This window comes from Varanus komodoensis, unplaced genomic scaffold, assembly GCF_004798865.1.
Source record: "Varanus komodoensis strain SLA01 unplaced genomic scaffold, ASM479886v1 scaffold14_1, whole genome shotgun sequence".
NCBI lineage: Eukaryota > Metazoa > Chordata > Lepidosauria > Squamata > Varanidae > Varanus > Varanus komodoensis.
Window position 1 is genome coordinate 21,060,034 of NW_025335438.1, and position 23,534 is coordinate 21,083,567.

At 40.8% G+C, this 23,534-nt stretch overlaps 1 protein-coding gene and 1 long non-coding RNA gene across 9 annotated transcripts in view; one reads left to right on the forward strand and one right to left on the reverse strand.

Annotated features, from left to right (window-relative positions):
* Positions 1-23,534, reverse strand: part of ASXL3 (ASXL transcriptional regulator 3) — a 98,327-nt gene that overhangs the window by 16,489 nt on the left and 58,304 nt on the right. For 2 of the 4 annotated variants that reach the window (XM_044423923.1, XM_044423919.1), the window contains 3 exons: positions 18,878-18,995; positions 17,796-17,915; positions 13,061-13,224 (listed from right to left, as the gene is read on the reverse strand). In XM_044423923.1, coding sequence (XP_044279858.1) covers positions 13,061-13,224; positions 17,796-17,915; positions 18,878-18,995 — 402 coding nt within the window. Of the gene's footprint in view, positions 1-13,060; positions 13,225-17,795; positions 17,916-18,877; positions 18,996-23,534 lie in introns of those variants that run through there. The other 2 variants (XM_044423921.1, XM_044423922.1) reach the window with 2 other exon arrangements.
* Positions 1-23,534, forward strand: part of LOC123020345 — an 86,954-nt gene that overhangs the window by 7,733 nt on the left and 55,687 nt on the right. For 3 of the 5 annotated variants that reach the window (XR_006414064.1, XR_006414062.1, XR_006414061.1), the window contains one exon: positions 19,394-19,694. The exons of the other annotated variants lie outside the window; for them this stretch is intronic. This is a non-coding gene — a long non-coding RNA (uncharacterized LOC123020345). Of the gene's footprint in view, positions 1-19,393; positions 19,695-23,534 lie in introns of those variants that run through there. 5 annotated transcript variants of the gene reach the window in all.

Genomic DNA, 23,534 nt, shown 5'->3' on the forward strand with positions numbered 1-23,534 from the left:
GAAGAGAAAGAAAAAGATAAGTAAATGTAGAGTGAGGAATGGGTTTTTAAAAAGTAACTTTAGGTTTTGGCTGTTTGTTTTATATCCTGCTTGTTTCCTTACAAAGAACTCAGACCAGCTTACATCATTATTGCTCTCAATCTTATACCTATGACAACAGTCCTGTGAAGTAGGTTGGGCTGACAGTCTGTGACTGGCCCAAAGTCCCCCAGTTGGCTCCATGGCTGAATGGGGACTAGAACCCTGATCACCTGAGTCCCAGTCCTGTGCTCTTAACCACCACACCATACTGGCTCTCTTTGTGGTTTATAAAGGAGTTGTTACAAAGGCTCAGTCTTGGAAGGTCATTGTTCTTTATTATTTTTGCCATATTGAACCTAAGAATCTTCCTTAGTTCAGCTTGCCTTGGCCATGATGAAACATTTTGCAAGAAGTAGCTACAAATTCCTACATGCCTTTAGACACATACTGAGTAGAGGTCCCATAGAAGGGAAAGGTTTTATGGGTATAAAGCAAAGGTTTTTATGAGTATAAAGTTGTAGCCTCTCTTTAGACTCAGCTTGACTCTTCAGGCAACAACTCTTCCTTTGCCTTGCCAATGTCTCCTGTATGATGCATAGCTATGCCAGATTTTTCTGCCAGCTCAGGGAATATTTTCAAATGATAACCCCTTCCCATACAATACATTTGGTGAGGTTTCATTTGGGAGCAACCATGTGTCCTTTTAAGAAGCTGACCCATTTTCCATGATGTTTCTATCAATCTTGATTTATTATCAATTTATTTTTTTAAAGATAATTATATATTGTAGTTATTCCTATACAGCATAAGTTCATCAGATTAGGAGAGGAAGTACAGAATCAGTACCCAGAAGAATATTATGTCTCTCATACAAAGTAAACAAGGAAAAACACCTCAAAGATGACAAGAGTTTCAATTTCTTGTCACAACAGGGAACCATTTTAATGATTTCATCATGTTTGCAGTTGAGTCACTAGTGCAAAGAAATATATGGTGTACTCTTTCCCTGTAGTACTCTGTATTTTTTCTAGGTTTCTGTCTTCTGAAAGGTGTTTTACTATACTTCTTGGATGAATAAATGTTTCTGGGAACCACTATAATGATTTTAGTACACCAAGGACCTGCTTAGTGATACACAGGTATAGTGAGTTAGAAAGCAAGTATTTGTACAACTAGAAGTATAAACAAGTTCTCCAAACTAAGGTGGTGTCTAAACCATTCTCACATTATCATTCTAGGAAGATATTCTGAAAATAACTCATGCAGAAGAAATAAAAAGAAATGAAAAAAAAAGTCTCTAAGATAAAAAATAGTCTTGCATTTAACTCTAGCATGCAATACTTTATGGAAGTATCTTGCCAACTATATGTGCAGGTGGAACATGAGGATCACAAGGAAAACAGCTTTGGGAAAAGCAAGATTTGCTGTGTGATGAAAACAACTTCTAGGGCAATCTAAATCATGCTCAAAACCAGTTGGTAGCACTTCTGGACCCACCTCCCTCACCTGCTCCAAGCCCATAGAAAGCTATGTGGATACAGAAATACCAGGAGTGGTACTCCTGTTGTTAGTAAGGCCTGGGCATTCTGGAAATATGTTTGCAGTGAACTTGTAACCATAGGCGCCAAAGAGCCCTTAATTCCACCAACATGCCAGAAGACCAGGAACTCAAACTATGCTAGACTAGAGCTGGCACAGTTATTTCATAAGACCATAAGACCAAGGGTCCATCTAGTCCAGCATTCTTTCCACACAGTGGCCAACCAGCCACACACAGGAAAGCCAGAAGCAGAACATGTTTCCTTGCAACTGGTGTACATAGGCATAGTGTTTCCAACACTGGAGGTAGCATATAGCCATCAGGACTAGTAGCCATGGATAGCGTTCTCCTTCATGAATTTGTTCAATCACCTTTTAAAGATGTCCAAATTGGTGGCCATCATCACATCATATGGAAGAGAATTCTATAGTTTTAAGTACTATGTGAATAATGGATTTAAAAAAAAAATTACAGTGGTGGGGAAAAGAAAATGCTGCCCCACCCACCCTAGGAACCTCTCAACTTAACATTTCTTTGCCACCTTACTGCAACAAAACTTTGGGAGGACTATTTCTGCATAATGTAAACACTCTCAAGCACTAGAACTGGTATGTTGAGATCACAAGAAATAGTGTGAAGGAAAATATCAATGACTGGAGGCTGGGAGGGATTGGTTTAGGTAGCAGTGGGTCAAGGAATATTTACAGTATCACTACAACACTTTTGCATTTGCAGCCAAAACCACCAGGAGGTTCGTGTTGTTCATAGTTACTTGGAGTAGATAATGTGGGAAGTCTAAAACTCTTCACATTCTTTGTAATAAATGTTGCCACTATTTCACTTGGGCATGAAAAGGATATATGATTTGTAACTTTTCATTTACTATTTCCTCTTTTCTACAAAAATGCTAAAACTTGCCAAATCTTCCTTAACAGAAGATTTTTTAAACTCTTGTATTATATGTTCAATATCAATTGTTGTCTCAGTCCAACAATTAGTTAGAATATACAACTAGTGTCAAAGAGGGTCTGTAAACTTCTTCCAGATCAAAAAATGCATTCAGTCAGTTCATCAGAGTCACAAAGCAGACAGATGCATATCCACCTGTACACAAGTATCTCCCTTTCTAAATCTGGGTACAAATTCACAGAACTGAACTATCAGAGAAGACAGATCACAAAACGGTTTTGTGACAAATGAGAACTGAGGAAAGAAGTGAGAGTGCAACAGTTTATGAGATTTTCATTTCATTCTTCTTGCCAATTCCATGTCTGTTCAAATAGATTAATTTACTGGAAGTCATTCATCCATCAATTCATGACCCTGATTTTACTCTTAATGTTATTTATTACTTAAGTATTTTTTACTGCCTGTAATCAGATTTCCAGAACATTACACAATCATTTTTTGTTTTGGCATATAGTTCAATAAAATACAAACGTTTATAATCTAGCTGAGATTGTTAAACTATTGTGGCAATTGTACAGAATAGGTGTCAACTTACCAGTGACTGTCTGTTCCTCTTGAGAGAATGGAGGACAGCTAGCAATGGAACAAGCCCTTCCCTGGGGCTAGGAAGACAGTCAAGTCATTTCCAGGGGAGGGAAGACTTCTTTCCCTTGAACCCCTGGAAACTTCATATCAAGGTAGAATGAAGAAATACAAATTCTCTCCTCCCAGGAGGCAGAGGCGGAGGCGGAGGTGGAGGAGGAGGAGGAGGAGATGATGACGACAGTTTAGTGAGCTACAGGGGCCAAAAAAAAAAACCCAACAAACAGAAGACTCCTAAGGACAGCAAGTAAAAAGAAACAAGAACTTGCTGACTGAGAACATTGAGCAAATGTCTCCTTCATAAGGAGCACAGAGATACCATCAAAAATGAAGTTGCTTGGAACTTAACTACTTCAGAGAAGAGCAGAATGAAGAGAAAAACTGATCCCCTGTACAAATGAAAATGAACTACCTCCACCTAATGGGAGAATAGTCAAAGAACAGAACATCCTCAGAGAATGTTTTGCTGTCCTTTCCCACAGAAGAATAGAAATTCATTATGAAATATGAAACTTTTGCTTCTCTTCTTGAGAGGGGAGCACAGCTAGCATGGAGATGTCAAAAAGCAGCGCATCCTGTGACAGAACCCCCCAAACTGATTCTCCCTAGGGCTATAAACTTGTGTAAGATGGGTCTCCCAGAGGCACCCTTAGGAGAAATATATCTATCTTTAGTGTCTGATGAAGGGATACACTAAGGAACAGGCAGCCATTTTTCAGAGGAGAACTTAGGTGGCTGCTCCCTTGACTGAAGGTGCTGCTATACCCCGAGGGACCTGAAGGTTACTAAAACTGTAGGCTAAGCAATATATGGGCAACAGAGATTATGCAGACTCTTAAGTTGAGAGCCAACTTCTTGAATGAGATAAACAGCACACTGTGCTATTGGTGTGGCTTCATCCAGTCAATGCAGAGCTCTCTGACATAGGTAAAAAGAATGAAGGAGCAATTACTGAATGGCTAAGTTGACTTTTGAAATTAAAAAAGGTTCTGGTTACATGAGGACCTTTTCATGGTGAAAAATATGTGATTTGTTCTCCAAGGAGAAGCTCCAAACTTGAAGAACCTTCAGGCTGAAGTTACTAATATTCAGCAATCTGCTCCTGAGATCTGTCACAGGATTCCAAGGTGGTGGTCAGCCAAATAATTGCCAACTGTCAGATAATTTTGATGGCTGAGTCAGTGCACCTGAATATAGATAGTTCTTTTTAGATGCTTGCTCAAATGGAATGAAATTATATCTCTTTCTAGGAGAAAGATAAGGCCTCCTTTAGGACAGTTTTGAGCAGGTGCTGTCCTGTCAGTTAATGTATCTCTTGGTTGCCATGTTGTCCATCTTGAACAGTATATGTTGACCCTGTAGAAGGTGGGTAAAATGGAGTTCCCTTACAATATGCCTCAGAAACTCAACTAGCATCTGTCATCAGGACTCAGCTGGTCTTCTTCATGGGAAAAGCTCAAGAGAGCTGCTGAAGTCCATATCTAAGGAATATCCCATAGTCTGGGAAGGACCTGCATCTTCAGGTTGAGACTATTGGTGATTTGAAGGTAGTATTTCAAGAAAAATATCTGTACTGGCTTGGAATGTTGCTCAAGGGATGGAGTTTAGACAGAATATCATCTTTTCAAGTAAGGGATTTTGCCTAGGGATTTTAGATGAGCCATGGGTTTCCTGCCCAGAAACTGGGTTGGAGCCTTCACACAATGTTTGTCAATACAGGGAAAGAAAAACTCTGTTGATCTTTGTGAGATGGATCATAGCTCCTCTCAAGGCAAAGAAAGGTCTGTGATCAGTATCATCTTATGGTGTGTGTGTGTGTGTGTGTGTGTGTAATTTAGTGCACTTAAAATCACCCAATAAATTGAGTTTTCTGGGTGGTGTACGCTGTACTGGAACATAATATACAATCATCAAACCAAAAAATAAAAGCCCAGAGTAAAACCAAGATAAACTCACCAGCAGGATGAATGCAGTTCTTGAAATGAATGGATTTACACAACATGACAACCCCTACACAAGATTGGGTTGAGTATGGGTTGTTGTTGAATCATGGACTATTGTGTTATGTGAACCCAGGCAAGGTAACAAACCATGGTTTGTTAACCATGTACAATCCACAGAGAGAACATGGTTTATTGCCAGGTTGTGAACTGTTGATTTTTCATAGTTAACAAACAGCACAACAACCCACATTTCAACACCAACCCATATTTATAGTAGAACTCATTATTAACCTTGAATGTGAGTTGCCACATTGTATGAAGCTAGCCAGTGCCTAGGAAAATACAAAGCTCTTTACCTGGCACTGGAAAAGGGTTACTGTTCCACAAATGCTCCTTTCCTTATAGTCACCCACCTCACCTCATATGGTGAAGACACCTGGAAGAAAGTCTCAGTTGATGATCATAATGTTCAGGTAGGTAAATATGGGAGATGTTCCTTCAGGTAACCTGGTTGAAAGCATTTAGGGCTTTAAAAGTTAAAACTAGAACTCTGAATTGGTCCTGGAATTGAACCAGATGTAGGAGTTGATTGTCAATGAACCCATGTTGTTACAGAGTCAAAATGCCCAGAGTCATGCCTTGGAGACCCAAGCCATATAGTCATTGGGTGGTGATAAGACTAGGAGATCAGCAAGATGCACATGTTCATGGTGTTGTGAAAGGCCAAACCCTGGGAGTAATGAAGAGACCAACTGAAAGAATTCCAAAACAGAAATGTTCTTGGAATGAGGGGACCTTTAATGCTTTGACCTCAGTGAGACGGTGTTAAGGAAGTCCCTGTTAGACGTATCAATACCCTTTCTGAGATAGGCAAGTTGCTTACCTGTAACTGTTCTTTGAGTGGCCATCTGTGGATTCACATATATGGGCTTTGTGCCTGCACAGAGCCTCTTGGCAGAAAGATTCTATAGCTAAGTGATTGGGCAGAAGCTCCTCCTCTTCCTGTTCCAGGAGAACATGGGAGAGGCTCCCACTCATCCCCTCAGTTCCATTGAGACTGTCATAGATCCCAGGACCAAGGGAGGAATGATCAGTGACCCATCCCAGCCCCTTGCACCCCTGGTAAGTGTGTGTGAGGGGGGTGGCTCACGTAAGGACAACACCAAATGGGGCCAGAGGGAGGGTTGTATAAATGCACAATGACCATTCAAAGAACAGCAGTTACAGGTAAGCAAACTGCCTGTCTTCTTCATGGTCTCTGAGCATTGCACATATAGGCAACTAGTAAGCTTACCTGTGGAAGGATAGGAGGAAGGTGTCATCACTGGAAGACACGAGAACTGCTCTGCCAAAAGAGCAGTTAGCCCTTGCACAGACATCTAGCCTGTGGTGCTTGACAAACTTCAAGGGCATGGATCATGCAGCAGCCCTAAAGGCTTCTTGCAGGGGGATCTTTCATGACAAGGTCTATGGAGATTGCTAGTGCTTGTGTGGAGTGAGCCCTTGGGGGAGCCATGAGTTGAAGGCTGCCTATTTCATATGCTAGAGATATGGTACTCACAACCCAGTTTGCCAGCCTCTGAGGAGAAAGTGAATCCCCTTCATTCTGTCTGTTGTAGCAGATGAAGAGTCTCAGCAAATGGCAGAATTATTCTATCCTGGAATGATAGAAAGCAGGAGACTCTGGTTGTCTAACAAGGGTGGATTCCATCTGGTTGGCAGGAGCAGGGAAGAAGGCAGAGAGGACTACGTCCTGGCTGAGAGAGAAAAGCTGGATCTAGTTGGAGCATGGTCTTCTCTCTGTGAAAGGTGGGATATGAGGAGTCTATCTGGAGGGTGCACAGTTCACTGAAGCATCTGGCCAGTGTAATAGCCACCAGGAAGGTGACCTTCTAGGAAAGGAGGGGGAGGTCAGTCATGGCCAGTGGCTCAAAAGGCTTTTTGGTGAGGGCCTGTAGCACAAAAGAGAGGCCCCATGTAGGCATGCATGGTTAGATAGTGGGGGTGAGGTTCTGGAGTATTCATAGGAAGTGAAGAGATAGGGGGTGTGCAAAGACTGAGGTACCATCAATTGGTGGGTAAAAGGAGGAGATGGCTGCCCAGTAAATTCTGATGGAGGAGGGTTTTAGTTCTTTCTGGAAGACCTTCTTCAGGAAATGGAGGATATGCTCAATAGTAGCATGCTGTGGAGTGAGGTTCTTCTGGCATGAGAAGGTGGTGAAGGCATTCAATTTTCCAGGTATGACCTCCTTGTGGACAGTTTGGGTGTCATGGCAAGGATGGACCTGACTTCCTGGGGCAGTGTTGCTGCCATGGGTTCTATGGTATGATTTACCATGCTGTAAGCCTAGGCTTCCCATATCAGGATGGAAAATTTGGCCCCAGTCTTGTGAAATCAGGTCCTGGGTGTGTGGAAGTTGGAGGAAGTTCCCATGGCAGAGCCAGAGGAGTTGGACAAACCAAGTTGCCTCAGCCACCATGGAGTGATGAGGATGCAGTCTGTCCTGTCTTTCCTGATCTCTGTGAGCATCCTTGTGATCAAGGGGAAGCGGGGAAAGAAATGTGGAACAAGGTTCCCTGCCACTGAAGGAGAAAAGCATCTCCTAGGAGGCTGGTGCCTCGTCGTGCCCAGGAGCAGAAATTTGGGCATGTTGTCAGTTATGGTGAACAGAGCTACTGACGGTGTGCTCCACATGTTGCAGAAATCACAGACAGTCGCTGCTGTCATGCATGCTCTTTGAGGCTCATGCAGATGAGGGTGTCTGCCAGGGTGTAGCTCTTGCCAGGGTGTAACTCTTGCCTGCCACGTAGATGACCGGGATGGTGATGTCCCTGCAGTATACCACTCCCAAATTCTAACAGTTAGCTTTTTCAGTGGGATGGACCATATGCCATCCATGTTGTCCACGCAGGGAGGACTGGAAGGAGATTGGGACCTTGCGGATGCCTAGCATCATCAGGAAGTTGATATGCCTGCAGGCCTTCAGTTGGTCCTAAGTCCCTTGGGTTTGCAGGTTGCCACAGTGTGCTTGCCATCCTGACTGAGATGCATCTGTGGTAACAGTGACTGTCACCAGGTTGCAGGGCATGTTCCAACATGGTAGCCTCATAATTAGAGACCTGGAGACTGAGTGCTGTGGCTGCATACACTTGCCTCACCATATCATCCAGGCAGCGGCCCACTGGTCCCTTGTGACCTCTGAGAAGTTCCTTGCATGGGTTCACGTATTGCCAAATTGGGGTTTGGATGTTGGAAGAGGACAAGTTCATCCTTTTCCAACTCTCAGTATGTAGTCTCCAGCATTTTTCACATGATTATGCAGCTGAGGTGGTCCTCCATGACCATCTGACAATTTACAGCAGGGTGGACAAGAATGATTTGGCCACTGGTGCTAAGTCTTCCATATGCAGGGGGTCAAATACAGGATTGGTGACTTGATCCTGCTGCTGCTCTGTCTCAAGCCCAAGGGAGGTGGCCATCCTGATGATCTGCTCTGAAAAGTTACCCTTCTCTTCCAAAGTGGATGCTGGATCTTGTGACACCATGGCCATATTAGGTGACAGTGACTGTTGAGGGGCCCTCAAAATAGAGGGGCCCTCAAAATAATCAACTCCATGTCTGAGGCAGAGGGTTCGGGGCTTGATGAGGAGGTTGGTGTCCTCAGTCTCTGGGGTCTTGACACTGAGGGAGTCAGTGATTGGTGTTGACTTGATGCTGGGATTTGGTGGCAGCTTGGTACCGAGGCCTCATCTTGGCATGGAAGACATTTTCTTGGAGTCTTTTCAGAAGCAAAGTAGTGGTGGCAACCATTTGGAGGTCCAGTCCCATTAAATGGAGGAAGCACAGGAGATGTCCTGATGTATCCTGGCTGATGGCTGCTGTGTTGATGCCAGTAAGGCAACAACAGATTTTTTTGACATTGAGCTGTTCTCAAAAGGCAGTGGGCTGTCTCTGAGCTTCCTTTCTGATGTAGTGTGGGCTGGGTCTTCCCTTGGTGCCAGGGATTGTGACTGGTTGAAGGGTGAGGTCAAATGGATCCTCAGCAGTGAGGGTGGATGGGTCTCTTGTGGTGCCTCCTATTTCTTTGGTGGCAGCAGCCATCTTTTTGGGACACTTCACTGCCCTCTTGGCTTCATGGTCACTGGGTGAATGATTCTGTCAAGGGAAATGCAGGTTGACTAGGGGTTCTTTTGCCACCAAGGTGGAAGATTGGTCATATCCAAAATGCCTGGCAGAGTTGGCAACCTGAAAAGTACTTCTCCAAAGTTTGGCCTTCAGGTGGTTGGCCTGGTTTCTCCATGTCTGCTTTGCGATGGCCAGTCTACATTGATAGTCCTCTATAGCATGTCCCTTGCGCAGGCAGAGGAGGCAGAGGCAGTGGCCATCTGAGGAAGGAAGGCTGCTGTAGCAGTGGGTGCAGCTCTTAAATGCCACCAAGGACACCATTGTGGTAGATGGGGAAGGTTGGAGAGAATGAAGGCAAGGGCAACTTGGTGAGAATGTAAGGAGCAGAGATAGAAAGTGGGTAGAAAGTTATTTTTTGTTTTGTTTTTTGGTAGATAAAGAGTGAGTGGGTTTGTGAAGGCAGAAGAAGTGTGAAGGAAGGTTCGGAAGGCGAAAGAATGCTAGATTGCTAAGTGAGAAGTACTTCCCAATCTAGGCACAATGGCAGTTGAAAAGCAATTGAGCCTCTTCTGGAAAAGGAAGGGGAGGGGCTCCCACCCACTCTAATGGAAGGGGAATGTATCCACTTGAATGCTTAGCTATAGAAGCTCCCCAACAACAGGCTCTGCACAGATGCAAAGCTCATATGTATGATGCACAGAGACCATGAAGAACCAGATCTTTCACTTTTGGAAATGGCAGGTCATCCATTTAAGGTCCAATATGGAATGAATGTACCCTTTATTGAAAAGATTCCAAATATCTCTTGGCCTTGGTCAAAATGGTTGTCCAAGTTCAATTGCTTGTATCTGAAGGAGGTGTACTGCTAGTGAGATCCTCCAGTGTAGGTGAGGTCACTGAGGGTTTGGTAAAACAGGAAGGAATCTATACATAAAAAACTGTGAAATTCCAGAAAAAACTCTCTTCCCACCATGCCCAGGAACCAATAGTCAATTGTACAGCCCCTTTAAATCTCCAAGAATCTACTCACTGTGTGCTCTGGTATAGGTTAGTGAAGCTATGCTTTGCTGCTTCTCAAGGTAACAGAGGGTATTTTGCTACAGGTATTGTGGGCCTGCTGAATTGAGAAGTTTATCTTAGCCTTGGCTGTGCATTGCTCCTCTTATCCAGGATCAGGGTGCCCAGATGGCAGTTTGGATGGGTGCATGGATTTGTAAAGACAGAAGGCACGGGACTGTTTGGAAGTCTGATTTTCTCTTTCTTATAAAAATTAAGACTCCCCCCAAGGCATGAAGTCCTGTTCCCCATATCTGAGCTTCTTTTTATTTGGATGGGCTAAAGAAGAAGGATCAGAAGAAGCAGGCTTGATCCTGTCATGTGTTCTCAGATATTTACAGGTGTAAGAAAATGTAACACTGCTTGATGGAATGGGATGCTGTCCTCTTTTCTTCATGCGGGCAGATGTCTGTAAATGACTGTGACAGTGGCTTCTTGAATGGGACTTAGATCAAGAGAAATGATGGAAACCAGGTTTCTGCAACAATCCCAATGCCAATATGGGGAGACCCAGAGTGATATCAGCAACCACTCCTGTGGCTATCCTAAGAGTGACTATGGAAAAAACAGATCCTATGCATTCTAAGGGGTCTATCTCTAGAGCAATCATGGAGAACATCTGGAACACAAGGTTCTCCAGTCCTACCTGTGAGGCTGTTTTCCATAGGAATGTACTCTTTATTAAACCATAACCCTTACCTTTTATTTGAGCCAGTGCCTTGAGGTGCTGTTCCTTCAGGTGCTAGTTGGGTGGGCTTCACTTGCCACTTGTCACTGCTCACCTCCTGGCCAGGATGATGAGCAGCAAGCAAGGCCTGCTCTGCTTCAGTTGGCACCTTAAAGAGCCACTGTTTGTCTACTCCTTGCACCCCAACCCCCACAATAGTGTGTGTGTGTCTGTTTTCTGTTACCCTGAGAAGCAGTGAAGCATAGCTGATCAATGGTAGCTTTAATCAACACAACAAATTCGAGGGGAATGTTCTCTCCTATGACTATTGGGAGGTTTAGGGAACATTCCAATTCTGTGTTTGCTTTGACAACTGATGGAGAGTTAGACAAAGAAAAGCTGCAAGCCTGCACTCTCATGTAATAGGAATGGGGCTTATAATTTCTTCAGCAGGGGAATCACACCTTTGGGTTACTTATGCTGCCATGTTTCATCTTGAAAGACTATGGGCTGTTTTAAATGAGCTACTAATTATAGGCTCATGATTATTCCCTTGGGTAGCTTGCAGGTACTTTATATGACCTCATCATCTTCCAGGGTCTCTTTTGTGCTTTTCAAGTATTTCTGCATCATTTTTTAGAGAGAAGAAAGTGCAATATTATCTGGAAATGGCAGAATGAACTGGAATAGAAACTCTTGTCCTTTTCACAATCCTGATATAATGCACCATCACACCTTGTAGTTATGTAATAGAACATACAGAAAGGCAGAGAAAGAAAAGTCCCCAGAGGGGCAAAAATGTGTAAAAGAGTTTATTTAATCCTACAAAGAATCTGGAAGTCGAAGCCTTGGTAAATTTGTAGGTTAAAAGCATCATGCAGAGAAGCCCAATATATTTTGTATAAACTAGGGAGACTGTAAGCAACCAATGCCAGTGTTCTTTGCCTTTTGGTATCTTCAAGGAGTAGCCTATGGGTGTGACAACCATCTGTCCGAACTGATGGTCTGGGGGAGAAAAAACCTGAAGGAAGCAGCCTCTATGCCTTCAGATGAGGCAGCCTATAAGCTCCAGTGGCATGATGAAAGGGGTTTGGCTTCTTTGCTTGCCTTCCCCTGAAGCTGTTAGAGTGGTTCATCTGCTAGTGCTTGTTTTCTTGATGCTGAGCTTTCCTGTGCTGGGGACCCTAGTGGAGCCTGCCTGTTCATAACAAAGGCAGGGACTTAGCAGAGTGCTTGAGGAGAAGACCCTTCTTCCCTCAAAAATGACTTGATGGCTGCTGTTTTGGGGCCTTTCCTCTTGGTAGCTGTCCTCCTACACTTGAGAAGAGACCCATCAATGCAGGTACAAATAGTAACCTACAAATCACTGGGGGTTCTGATAAATAATGCCCATAGCATTATTCATAGGAAAGATTTCAATTGATAGAACTTTGGAGTTTTTCAAAGGCTGTTACTTGAAGTTTATGAAATATTTTTCAGTAACAGTCACAGTAAAATGGCCTGGGGCCAAGAAACTGCGAAACAAAAGCACGAACCTATGGGAAGTAGTATCCTGTTGAAGCTTTTTGAAACTGATAGGAGGGAGCTGCAAATATTTCCCTTTCATGAAGTAAGCCCCTGCCCTTCAGGCAAACTTTCACATCACTTGTAAAGATTTATTTATTTATGGTTTTTGTATGCAGTCCCAATTACTAAAAAAAGTCTCCGGGCGGCTTACAGAGAGTAGACCAAAACAACAGAACCCAAGTTTGTGACACCATTAAAGGCTGGAGGTGGGCATCAGGAGAAGGAACATTTTCCATGATTAATAAATAGACAGCAGTGCCAGGTGATGAACCAACAGAAAAAGTAGCATCCTGCACTTTTGATATATCATTTCCAGAGTGCCACAGCCTGATGGAGATTTCATTCTTGCTAAGAGCCTTTTTAACACCTTTCCTCCTGGAATGTGTGCCTAATCTTTTTTCAAGAACAACATTTGCTATTGTCCATTGCAACTTCCCCAGACAATGAATTCCATAAGTTAGGTATGCATGGTGTTGAGAAGCACTTACTTGTGTCAATGAGTCTGAACAATAGGCATCAGGTTAAGCTGTAGAAAAGCAGCAATTAGAAAGGAATTACTATGGAAGCAATTATGGTACATTTTTACTCACCTGCCTGTCTACTTCTGGAAGCAAAAGCAGGAGGTATTGTTGGAAATGCTGAGGTAAAGAAAGAAATGTGTGTTTGTTTATTAAAGCCCTCAGGTTAGTGTTCACAAGAATAGATCCTGGTGTTTCTATGTCAATATCCTCGGCTTTGGTCCATTTCAAGTGTCCTGGATTAAACAAATAAAACAAATTTATCCTTACTACAAGTACCAGAAAGAACAAAAGCATTTATAAGAAAAATCCAGGCTTCATTTAGATTTTATGTAGTGTAGTACTTTTCACTGCAATCGAGAAAAATGCAATCTTTTCTATGATTCTAAGAGTTTTCCTCTAGATTTTTCACCTTTTCACATTTGTACACCACCCTCCTCCTATCATAGTAATGCTTTCTATTTTATTTCATAAAATAAATGACCAAACAAATGGGAATGAGTCAATTTTCAGTGTCACTATTTCATCCAAATATACTGTAGTCACTTCAGTACTTTTCAAGCCAACAGCCTATTAAACAATGCATTGTTTTGGTACTCTTTCACAAAGAAACCAAAGCCACAAATTTTGAGCCTGTGAATTAATTGTGTTTTTAACTATAAAAGTTCATCCTATGGCCAAAGAGAAAAGAACTTGAACAATTGGACACAAAAGGCCCTATGCAGTTTACCAACTGTTGTGTTGCTATGCAATGCATAGGTTAGCAAATTTTTCTTTCTACACAAGAGCATCCCCTCTCCCAAAAAAGCCACTCATAATGATCAGAGCCACTCACATAACATGAGACTCAAGAGGATGCTACAAGAAGGGAAGACTAGAAATAAATCACATGAACACAGATGCACTTTGCGCATGCGTGGGCTTCCCTGAATTATGTTCATATTGCTAGGAGCAATGCATGCCAATTCCATATGGCACAGAATTACTTCTATTGCGGATTCATAGTGGAGTTATTTCTTGACTTGTCAAAACATCTTCATAGTTTAAATAACACAATAAAACATATTGAAGTAAATTGCTAAATTCTACAGAATTCCAAAATTGTTTTTAATTGGTGAGATCAAAAGGTTGCTCCAGTGTGAGGATGGTCATGCAATTGATCTTTCCCTTCCCTTCATAAAAGCATAAAATGAACTTTGCTAGAACAGACTAATAGCCTACCTAGTCCAGTACTCTTACAGCAGACAACCACATCACTACAGGATGCTCACTAAAGGCAGCATGAGTGCATTAGCACCTTCCTGCTCTTATTTCCCGGCCACTGGGACCGGGAGGCACTCTGCCTCTGTCACTGGAGATAATGGACAGCATGACTAGCAGCCACTGGAAGTTTTACTTTCCATGGATTTGTCTAATCCCTTTTGTCTAAACCCTTTTAAAGCCATCCAGCTAATGGCCATTCTTTCATCTTATGGGAGAAAATTCCATAGTTAAATTCTATGCTTTATGAAAAAGTATTCACTTTTGTTTCTCTTGAATCTCCCAGCATTCAGCTTTATTGGATGACCTTGTATTTTAAGAGGTAAAAATTCCCCCTCTTTGTCCACTGCATGCACATCGTTTATACACCTTTATCATATTCTCCCATCCCCCCTTTATAAGCTAAAAAGCTCCAAACATGGTAATCTTGTAGGGAAGTTGTTCCAGACTCTGGATAATTTTTGTCACCTTTTCTGCACCTATCCAGGTCTCTGAGCTGCAATGGCTACATACAATATTCTGAGTGGAGTTACACCACTGATTTGTAAAAAGGTGTTTGGTATCAGCAAATTTATTCTTCATTCCTCTCCTAATGATTCTCAAAATGCAATTTGCCTTTTTCACATAGTCACACACTGGTTTTATATTTTTACTGAACTGGCCACCATAATACTATGATTTTCTTCCCTGGCAAGTCATCCTCAACTTAGAACCTGTATGTGAAGTGAGGCCTCAGTGTGCATTACTTTATACACCTTCTTACATTTGCCATTTTAAGGCCTGTGCACCCAGTTTGGCAAGTGTCTGTTGGACCCTGTCACAATTCCTGTTCGTTTGAATCACCCTGGTGCCATCAGCAATGTGCCCTTGAAAAGTCTCTCTGGTTGCATATATGACTTTACATTACAAACAAACTACATAACAAGCCTGGGGGTTACAACTTAGGGATCTCTGTGTTGAACTAATATAGAAGCTCAGCTTGGTTGCTTTTAAAAATATACATTTACATGAAAACACAAATTCACTCTCTCCCTCATCAGTGAAGTTTTCCAGGTTAGACTATAGCCCTCTTCAGACATTCATCAGAAAGAGTTTAACTGTAAGTGTAGAGGACTCTGAGGATGCAACTGTAAGCATGGAAGAAGCTGGAGACATACTCCATTTCTTCCACAACCTTTCTGTGTTGACAAGAAAGATCTGCAAGAGCAGAGTAAGCATATTTGGTGGAATGGGCTTACCCAGCCTCATGTGATCAGGAGTACCAAAGCTTTACCAGGGTTCCTGATTGTGTAGGGTTCTGAACCCATGTTCAGTTGAACATGGTGACTACAATTGTTGCAGACCTTCCCCTTCCACACAGGCTGGTCAGGAATGAGTGGGACAAGGCATACATCCCTTGTTCCCACCGTATTTACAGTTAACCCCAATTTTGCAAATGCCTAAGAGCATCTGAAGCTCCTGAGAGCCAAGTAGGAACTCCTTTGTTGCTATTAGAGAGATATGTATAACCTCTATTTTAGAAATATTTTTTTCAATAAAGGAAAGAAGTTACTATTTTATACATAAAGAAACTAAGGCATTTATCTAAGGACACATATAAAAGTGTACTTATTTATTTTGTGGCAAAAATCTAGACTACTAGCTTAGTATCTACAGAGCACTGACCAGGTTAAAATACAAGAAACATATTGCAAAATAAAATACATACTAATTTAAGAGCAGAATCATGAAACAATAGAAAGTTTGATCCAGATAGTTACATTAAAAGATGTAGCAACTTGCTCTCTAATTGAGATGCTAAAACACTGAAGCAAATAATCAACAAAGACTCTAAGGAGCTTCCAGGAATGGATTACATGATAGCATAAATCAAAGTTTCTCTAGCCCCTTGATAAAAACTACAATTGAAGAAGACATATAGAACAGACTGCACCTCTCATTTGGTGCCAGGGAAATCTTGGTTATTAACTGGAATGTTATTTCTACATCTGGAACAGGGATGACCAGACTTGCTCAGCAAAAGAGCCAGATATGGCAAATATCAGAGGTTTGAGAGCTGCAAGCAGGTGCCCATGGGCAGCGGCACCAGGTGGTGAGTGGCAAGTGGGAGCCTGCAGGTGGTGGTGGCAAGCAGCAAGTGAGTGTCCACAGGCACCCATGGGTGGAGAGCAGTGAGCCACAAAATAAATTCAAAGAGCCACATGTGACTTGTGAGTCTCAGTTTGGCCGCCCCTGATCTAGAAGTTTAGAGGGTGGAAAATTGCAGCAGGGAACCAGAAAACAAACTCTCCTATATCTGGAGATAGATAACCAGTTTAAGTAGGACACTCCATTTTTAAAGTTTGGCCCAAACAAATCCATGGTAAAGTAGCATATGGACCCTATACCACTCTGCAGATTTTTTTAAAAAATTATATTCATTAGCCTCCATTTAAGAATGAATTTGGCTCTCTTCCAATTCTTAGGTAACAACTAAGGAGATTGAATCAAAAATTTTTGCACCACTTAATGAAGATTTGATTTAGACTGGAAAGAAATTGAATGTTTGCAATGAAGCATTTCAAACCACTGATACAGCCTCTTCCAAGATTCCAAGTTCAATGCAACACTACTTGAGCTAAACAATGAATCAGCCACACTCCAAATATTGATTATGGCCTATAAAGACCTTTGTTGTGGGAAATAATAATCAGATTTTATTCAGATGAAGTGGAAGAGCATTCGGAGCATAAGGAATGGCAGTTTAAGGATTTTTGACACCAGGCAAAACATGGCCACCATGCTAAAGAGGTCAAATTATATAACTATCATTTTTGAAAGATTAGATACTGAGCTGTCTCTTGGGGGAGAGAAGTCTGAAAATAAATCATGAGTAAAGAAATGAGTCAAGTGTGAATGAAAACTATTTCTTAAAAGAATAGAAAGTATTTTCTCGCCACAGAGCCAAAATGCTTGCCTTTCCCCATGGTTAATGAGACATTTGCCACCCAGGGTAAGTATTTGCATATAAATTTGCAACATGGAAAAGATATCCAACATAGTACTTGATGTTTTACAGTAAACAAATAAAAATATAAAGGTTTATAAATCGAGGTTTAAAACCTCGCTATCAGTGTGGACTGAGAACGGGAAGCCAACTTAAGGAATCAGATGCAATCAACCAAGAAAAATGCATAATATTGATTTAATTTGTTAATAAGGATAAATATAACCAGAGGAAAATTATTTCTTTGTAAAAATAAGGTGAAGTAAGAAACAGCTGGCTGCAAAATGGCCAATTTAGGATAGCTTGGGTCTGTCAGATTGAAAAGGTCAGTGGTAGAAAGGCATGCTGGGGGAAAGGTCCCAATAAGAGGACACTCCTGCAGAGTTCAGAGGGATGAAGAAAACAGCCAAGAGAGATACCCATGAACTGAAAATATCCAAAACATCAGGAACGATATAAAACTGCCTTTAGTGAGTTTGCAGTGTATGTGTATTTTCTGCAACCCAAAGCAAAGAAGGGACAAAGTAAAAAAATAAAAGGACATTTTAGAAACCTACTCACCTAAACCAGACTTTTTTAATCTTTTTAAGTGCTGGCTCATCTGTTTTCCAGTTGGAGACTTTTGGCCATGTTTCATTTCTTTATCAGAACTGTCTGCTTCACCATTTTTAGATTCAGACCCTTTAAAAAGCAAACATCATACTGAAGTACTTCCCCACTTGGGAAAAACAAACAAATGCGAAGCCATTTTTTAGACAAAACAAAACCTCCAAAACCTGAGAGTGACATCTTCATCTGCTACTCTATTTAAAGGTAATGTTTTCTGTTTGACAATTTGATTCCCTGTCACTAGAAGCAATGAAGCAAAAGCTCATAAATCCATTAAGTGGTGAAAACAAGTTTCTTGAATGTAGCAGTCAATAAAGATGCTTGCTAATCCAATAAAAATAAGCCTTTCCTCTGATAGCCGAGGGACATCTTTAAAAATAATCATGCTCCCATTATGCAGGGACAAAGAAATAAAAGAAAGAAAGGAAAATCCTCCCTTTGTAAAGTTAATCCCCCCCCCACACACACACATCTGAGAAAACACACACACGATATACAGTAAAAAGTGACACAGATCTTTGTACAATCAATTCACAGAAAAACATGTAACTGCCAGAACTAAAGGTCAGGGTTGCACTCTGGTGATTAGGATGGTGCCAGAACACAAAGTCTTATTAAAAAGACAACTGGTAGTGCAAGACAGAACTAAGAGAGTAATTCGCACTCCCAGAGGAGCTGCAATGGTTATTTATTTTGCCCCCTGATGGCACTGCATGCCAGTATGTAGTTCTCCCATTAGGAATCACCATCCAAAAATACTAATTTGCATTTCCTTAAAGCATCTCTTGCAATGTTGAATTTTAACCATTTTATTATGCCTTCCACCACCACCCTTTTTTCCTCTTAATACAATGGCATTACATTCATCCTCCTTTGATTTAATCAAAATTGGTCAAAGAATAAGAATAAAAAATCCATTATGTGGGAACAGTATCATTATTTCACCATCTTAATTTTGTACGCTATAGCTCTCACCCACAGGGAGGGCTCTTTGACTAGAAACTGATCTTGCAGACAGTCCTTTAGCTATTTACCTGAAGGTGAATCCGACTGCTCATCAGACACCTTTAATGGTGTCAAAACAACACGAGGAACAGTCTTGTTTACCATCATTGAGACTCCATTTCTTCTTTTCTGCTGCTGTCTCAAAGCCTACAAAGAACAACAAACAGAAAAAAATATAATAGAAAATTCTGCTTACAATTCAGCTATCATTCAGTTGAATGCTTTAAGATAACAATATTTATCTAGCTGTAAGTTTTCCAGGCTTCAAACTAGTTGTCTTTTATATAATTTCCCTTAAAACATATTATATTTATTCATATATATGGAAAACAAGCTTTTGGTTTTAAGGATAAGGAAGATGCACCTTTACAATCATTTTCCAGAACAATTTTGACAACAAAGAATCATACATAACTGTTTGCTCTACCTTAGCAGCAGAAACATGAGAACCCATGGAATTTGAGACTAAAACTTCCAAATAAAATAAATGTAAAATAAATATTTCAAACCCAGACTAAAAATGTGTGTCTGTACATCTCTTGCAGGTGCATCTTCTCCCGTATACTGCTCAGTCAATCAAGTTAACACAGTGTCATCAGTATGTACAGCATGTAAGGGCTACAGTATTGATGCACTCACTCAGCCGTGAGTAGTGCTGCACAAAATCACTGCACATGGCAGGAATCATTTATTTCTGCGAAGGGAATCGGTCCTAATCTTGGAAAACCTTGCAGCACTTGGCTTCTGTCTGCTTGACTTTGGGCATTAACCTTCAGAACACGAACATGATGGTGTTCTGGCAAATCCGGAGGAAAATGATACAAGAATAAATATGTACAAATGGGAGGGGTTTGTGTGTGTGTGTATGTGTGTGTTTTATAACTGGATCAACTATGGGGATGATAATGCAATACAAAATACGAACAGAAACTGAATAGCTGTCAGGGTATTTTATACAGTAAACGAGCCCAGACTGGAAGGTCAGGAAACATATTAATGTGAGAATTTGCCCGTTAAAGAATTTACAAGTACAGATATGGAAGCTGAGCAAGTCACAACAAATCAGCTCACTGCTGATTATCTGGTACCTGCTTGTAATCTTTATTTTACACTCTCATCTTTGATTTGTCTTTTCAAAAACAACAACTACATTTTACCAGTAGAGATTATGCCTAATATGAATGGATATCCTTTGTCTTCTTACAAGCACAAATGACTATTGACTTACGAGGTTAATTATGTAATTGCAATACAGTAGTAGTCTATTTAGGTGACAGTGCTTTGTGCACAAAACTTCAAAAGCCAAAATAATTAAACACAATGACTTCCTATTCTTTTGAATAATAATACTCTGTAACACAATTTCAGCCATAATTACACCCCCCTCCCGAACAGTTGGATTATTTCATGGATATTTCAGTGCAGAATTTATCAGAGGTTCATGGACAATCTATATAAAAGAAGATTTTTTTTTAAATGGCTGTCAACCAACTAAAGACTTTAACTGATTGTTTTTAATCAACTCAATTTACATACATTTTCATGTTGTCAAATCATCAGTGTACAGTATATTGAGTATATTTTTGAGAATATTGAAAGAAAGGCATGGTTTCTCTTAAACGAGAGTTAAAATTTTCAAAATCAATGCCCAAAAGCTACCGCTCATTAGCAGAAGGAAACACTACCTTTAATATTTCTTTTTCATCACTTTGAAAACCTCAGCTATATTATACTCCTCTTATGCTGACATAACACAGTGAAATATGAATGTTCTAATCCCATCAGTATTGTGGCAGATCCTGGTTTAAAAGACATATTGACATTGATTTCAGCTGAGCACTGTCAGCTTCAGTTGCCAGTGATTATTATTGCTAGAAGGAAATGCACAGTGGTTTCACCCTTAAATGCAAAAATATTTGTGATATTCAGATACAAACTGAAACGGAAAACCACTTTTAACTTTTTTTTTCATTATATCTGGGCAAGGAAAGGTGACACTAGGCCTCTCAGTCGTGCTTCCACAGGTTAACTAGAGGGCAAATTTAATCTGTGATCAAAGCTTTAGTTGATTAATCTACCAGTAAATTCACTTAAAGATTGTAGTCTCAATTAAAACAAAAACAAAAGCAAAAAAGAACATGCAGCACACAATGGCCTGGTTTTCATAGAATGCTAATTCATTGAATAATTAAACCATGACACGTCTTGAGCAAGTCTTCTGATCATTTGTTGCTTCCACTTTTCTTCCTGTTCATAAAACAACCCTGTTTCTGGGCTGTTAATTGCAACATCTGAACCCAATGCTGGGTTGCTGAGGGTCAAACAACCCAGAATATGAACTTATAATTTATTGCTGGGTTAAAACTCTGGGTTGTTTGTCCCAGGGCATTCTTGCATTGTTCAATAGTAAGAGTGTACAACAGAAGTCATGGGCAGTAGGGAGATACCATGGTCATGCATTCAGTCTTGGGCATCCCTCAATAACTATGGGTGGTTCAGTGCACAATTAGAGATTGCATGCCTAGCAAGCTGATATTTGGAACTCAGTCTTGAGGTTTGAGGTATATTTATCTTGAGGTATATTTAGAGGAAAACATAACATTTAGCTCATAAAAATAAACAGACAAAACTGTTTAAACCACACTTCTGGATTCTGTGCACACAGTTTGTGATACACCAAGCCAAACTTATTATTCCTAGTGGTCACATTGGACCCTGCTACCCCCCATTTATCTATTTATTTGCTATCCCTGGCTAGAAACAAAACCAGGAGACTACCACACATCATTAACAAGCCTTGCTCAGTTTGTTAAGCCACATGTGTTGCAGGCATGACTAGACACTGGGCTAAGAGAGGTGATGAAGAATCAGTAGTTATGGGATGCATGGCTCTCAATGACATTGAGAAATGGAAGAAAAAAGTCCTTAGCTGTCATGAGCAGATCCTATTACAGATGTAAGAGAGCAGTAGGAACACACAGACAATTTTATCAGTAGAAAAAATGCTCACAACAGAGTTCCTCAAGAATCAATATCAGGACACACTAAAGAAACAATCCTAGCATGGACATACCTCTCTACTCACCTAGTCCAACTTTCCATCACCAACTCACAAAATGAAAGAAATATACTACACTTCCTGGCAATAAAATTGATGATTACTAGGCAAGAGAGAGCACTTTCCAGCCGGATTCATGATATAAAATGCCAAGCATTTTGCTCACTTCACATGGTCCTTACATGGTCATAGTGACACCTACATTCACTGTAAACATTTACAATTTTTCACACAAATGGCATACAACCAGGAAGACAGTAACAACTGTCCAAAACAGTCATTTGCCCTGTATGAACTAGAAAGATCAAGCCTACATGCTAAAATTCCTAGCATGAAAATATAATATCATATATATTACACACACAGAGAGAGACATGAATATATAAATGAAACTATAATATCATATATCACACACACATGTGCCATTTCCAATAGAAATTCTGTCCTCATAGACAATATCATTCTCATATAACCCAAATTAAAATAGTATCTGCTTCACTGTTATCATCACTAGTTCATCTTACATTCACAAACTTGACTAGCGGCATTAATTCAAGTCTGAACATCATTAATTCCCATTCCTCCTTTAAAACGTTCTACAGAATGCTTCATGTACAAAGAATCAAAGTACTAAGCATAAAAGCTGACTATGTCTGCAAGGCTGCAGCCTTTTTATTTAGCACAGAGTAATAAAACATGTGTAACCTACAAAATTTCTAAAACATCCATATCTTTAAATACATTTCATTAAATCCTCCCTTATAGATAAAGTTCAGATCACAGACAAATAAGATGATTTCATTTATATTGACCTGACTTAGATCCAGAAATCATTGGTTGATACTTTACATGTCAAAACAACAGAAAATTGGTGAGATATAGCACATTCTCAGCAGGAAAGCACCGGATGGCAACTCAAGTGAAATAAAAGTCAAGCATTTCTGCCATAAATTGACAGCAGAGTCTTTGACAATAAGTTCACCAATTCTAATAATAATTTTCCTTCCTCAACCTGTCTTGCCTTGGTTAATACAGGTCTCTGTTCCCATTAATTTTGTGGTGCAGAAGGATAGGAATATAGGAAGCTGAGTTTGGTCCATCGAACTCAGTGTTCAAACTCCAACACTGGAAAGACTACAGGGCTATGGAAACTACTTTGCTTTTGAGATCCACCAACCAGCACTGGAAACTAAAGACACACACATAGGGCACAATCCTATGGCTACTAGAACACTGTCTAGATGATCATGTGATTATTTGAAGCCACAGCCCCATTCTTGAAAACTCATTCAAAGGTCAGAGCTGGGGTTCCAAAGCTAGAATTCCCTCCCAGCCTGTGTAGAAAGAGAGGAGAAGGCAGGCTGCATGAGCACAGCATAGTTTGGTGGTGCCTCAGTCTCCTCTCATGTTCTGGGGCCCATGTGGTCAAATGTGGCTATTTAAGTCTTTTGAAGGGAGGGAGAAATCATGCATAGGAAGCATGTACTTCTTCAAGGTCTAAGTGTTGAAGGCAACCACACTGGATTACACTGCCCATATTAAAGAATTCTGAGACCAGGAATTTGGTGCATTTCGTACCAGAAATCAGTGGGGTTCATAATCCTTCCATGCAAAAGCCCACTCCTGGT